This window comes from Laccaria bicolor, genomic scaffold, assembly GCF_000143565.1.
Source record: "Laccaria bicolor S238N-H82 LACBIscaffold_16 genomic scaffold, whole genome shotgun sequence".
Lineage (NCBI taxonomy): Eukaryota > Fungi > Basidiomycota > Agaricomycetes > Agaricales > Hydnangiaceae > Laccaria > Laccaria bicolor.
The window spans coordinates 143,042-145,950 of NW_001889887.1; the positions used below are offsets into that span (position 1 = coordinate 143,042).

Sequence of the window (2,909 nt, forward strand, 5' to 3'; positions counted from 1 at the left end):
GTTGGCCCAGGATGGTTGCTCTATGTAAAGTGTACTTTTATTGAGGACTTTTCAGGTTATACCCAGTGTAAATTTATTTGCTATCATGCTATATCTCAGGCATTGTTTAAAAGACATCCTGAGTCTCCATGGATCAATTCAAAAGAATGGTAGCATTTTTTCTTCTTGCAGAAAAGAAGGACCAATGTTGTAGATACTTGTTTACTTTCAGAAAAATTCTGGGGATTAGCTTCTACAGACATCATGCAATGTTCATTTTGATATTTCTACCTAGCTTTGTATTACATACACTACAAACATTGATGGGGAGTTATTTACCCTTATTCCAACAAATATATGAGTGGAAAATACAGAAAATGGAGAACAAGTTCAAATCTACCTTTTAAAGGAGGATATAAAAAAATTTAGCTCAGAAACTTTATGAAGCTCATAACAATAGCAGGGAGATCCAGTGTTGAAAATATCTCTTCCTCAAGTTGTGAATTGCTTTCAGTAGGTTGCAGTCATTCAGAATTTCCCACTTTGTTACATCTCAGAATCTGAACTTCTCGGTTGACAGCTTGTCATATGTTTGGTTTCTTTATCCTGTCTGAGATAATCTTGATGGTCTTCTTTGTCCAGTCTACTTTGGGGTTAATTCTGTCTAACCATGGTAATCCAAGGATTATGTCTTCTTTTCCTAGGTTGGAAATTAGAAATTGAGTGGAATTTACTTTTCCATCAATTTTTGTCAGGAGTTGGGTATAAAACCTAATGGGTCCATTCTTGTTCAGGCTTTTGTCTATGTTTGAGACTTGGATCTCCTTATCCAATCTCAAGAGCGGGAGTCTGTATTTCTTCGCGAATCGTTCGTCCATAAAAATTCCTTGAGCGCCACTGTCAATAAGCACTTTTGTTTTGACGATTTTCTTTTCATTAATAATTCTTGTGTTAAGGCGCATTGATTTCAAATCGTTGTTAGGTACACCTCGAATTCTAAGAGCTTTAATAGAAAGTCGTTTAGAAGGTCTAGATGTCGTTGCTAGCCTTCTTACTGAAAACCCTTGTTTTCGTCTTCATTGTCTGATTCTTCTTCGGCTGGTTCATTTGGATCCTTATCCAAAGATTCTATAAAAGCAACTTTTGCTTCTTCTAATTCTTCGTCATTGAGTCCTGCCATGATGGCACAGACTCTCTGTGCGGCATTGGCATTCTTGTTCGGTGGTGGCATGATAGCTTTATAGGGAGTGGCAGGTTTTCTAAAATTGGATGTACTTCCTTTTCCAGTGTTAAGGGCAGGATTGGTCACATGGTCGCGAGACACGTGCCCTGTTTGTCCACATCAGAAACATTTCCCTTTCTTCATATATTTGTTTCGTTCTTCGATAGTTAATCTGTCAATATCCATGGCGTCTGGATCTCAAGGTCTGGGAGTATAGGATGATCGAGGGAGTTGGCGAGGCATGCTTCTAGTTGGTTGCCATCCCATAACTTTCGTCTTCCATGCTTGATTCTTATAATACGACTTGTCGAATTTCCTAGCATCTTCCGTGATGGCTTTAAGTGTCTCAGGTGGTTCTTTCTGTGTTTCAATCTTTTCCTGTAACAAGGGATTCAAGTGTTTGAGGAAAAGCTGAGAGAGAACCGGGTTCTCCATGTCTCCTGTTAAAACATATCCTGCTCGATTGGTGAGTGCGGTAAAGTCGAGGATGTACTGCTTGAGCTGTCTGGGTTTATGTTTAAGGATTGAGAGGTCTACTCTCACTTTGTCTTTTGTCTTTCTGATGTCAAATGTTTTGTTCAATAATTTGACAAAGTCTTTCCATGTGGACGTCATAACGAATACTCCTTCAGTATTCGTGTGGGTGTCTGTAAAATGTTCTGCCTAGTCGGCAGCTCTGCCTGTGATCATAAAACTGAGGGCGAACTGGATCTTTCGCTTGTTGGTGCTGAACAAGTGATTGTTGACCTCCATGTAGGTCTGTATCGTTCTAAGCCAAGTCTTGTACTTGTCTTCATTTCCATCAAAATCTTTAGGTGTGCGGCATCGGTCACCTTTTGCGTTGGCAGCATCGGCCATTTCTTGTCTTGGTTCTGTCAGGTTCTCGGGTTCTACTGGTGTGTCGGTTTGTCTGGGAGTTCCAGGTACTGCTGGTGACTCGGGGTACCGGTTTAACGTGAATGTGTTAAACTGTTCAACTGCTTGAGTTCTTTCGTCGGTAGGTGTGATACCTAAATCTATTGGTGTAAATGCAGGTGTCAGGATGATTGGTCCAAGTAGCGGCTGTACACTTCTGCTGGGTGTTCTGGTGATCGCTGGTGATCATCTGGGTGTGGTTCGTCTGCTGAAGGGTGACATTAATGGTCCTAGCCCTGTTATTCGTCTATATCTCTCTGTGGTTGATACGGGTGTCAATGTTCCTGTTACTGGTGTCTGTGATGCAGGGGGACTGTTACCCTCGTCTGTGCTTTCGTACTTTTCTTCACCGGATGTGAAGGTGTCGGTTCTTGGTTCGGGTTCTGAGTCTGAGCTTTCTGCTGGTGCTCGTAATGTCCAACGGTTCGATTCTCTTTGAGCAGCCATGGTTTCTTTAGGTAGGAGGTGGGTTTGACGTGCCTTCTATCAATATGATGATGTCTTTGATTCTTTCGTTATATTCTCTGATGAGACTTATAACGTCTTCGATCCTGGTGTTATACTCTTTGGTAAGACATATAATTCTTGTTACGTTGTCCAGTGTGTCTAATTTGGGTAGAGGGCGGTGATGCACCTTCTGTTTTGTGGTAAGCTTGAACCTTTTGTTATGGTTGTTAAGCATAACAGGCAGTTATGTTAAGCTTTCGAGTTCAATCGTTCGTTCGTCTACCACAGTTCTCGTCGTTGAGACAAAGTGGGTCACTACAACATTCGCTTGGCCCTCAAAGTGACA

General features: G+C 41.5%; 1 protein-coding gene across 1 annotated transcript; it reads left to right on the forward strand.

The window, feature by feature from the left end:
- Positions 1-1,634: 1,634 nt before the first annotated feature.
- Positions 1,635-2,555, forward strand: LACBIDRAFT_328262 (uncharacterized protein; the record flags this gene model as incomplete). Its single annotated transcript, XM_001882245.1, has 3 exons — positions 1,635-1,667; positions 1,959-2,097; positions 2,203-2,555. 3 exons carry the CDS (start codon positions 1,635-1,637, stop codon positions 2,553-2,555), a joined length of 525 nt encoding a protein of 174 aa, XP_001882280.1.
- Between the last annotated feature and the right edge of the window lie 354 nt (positions 2,556-2,909).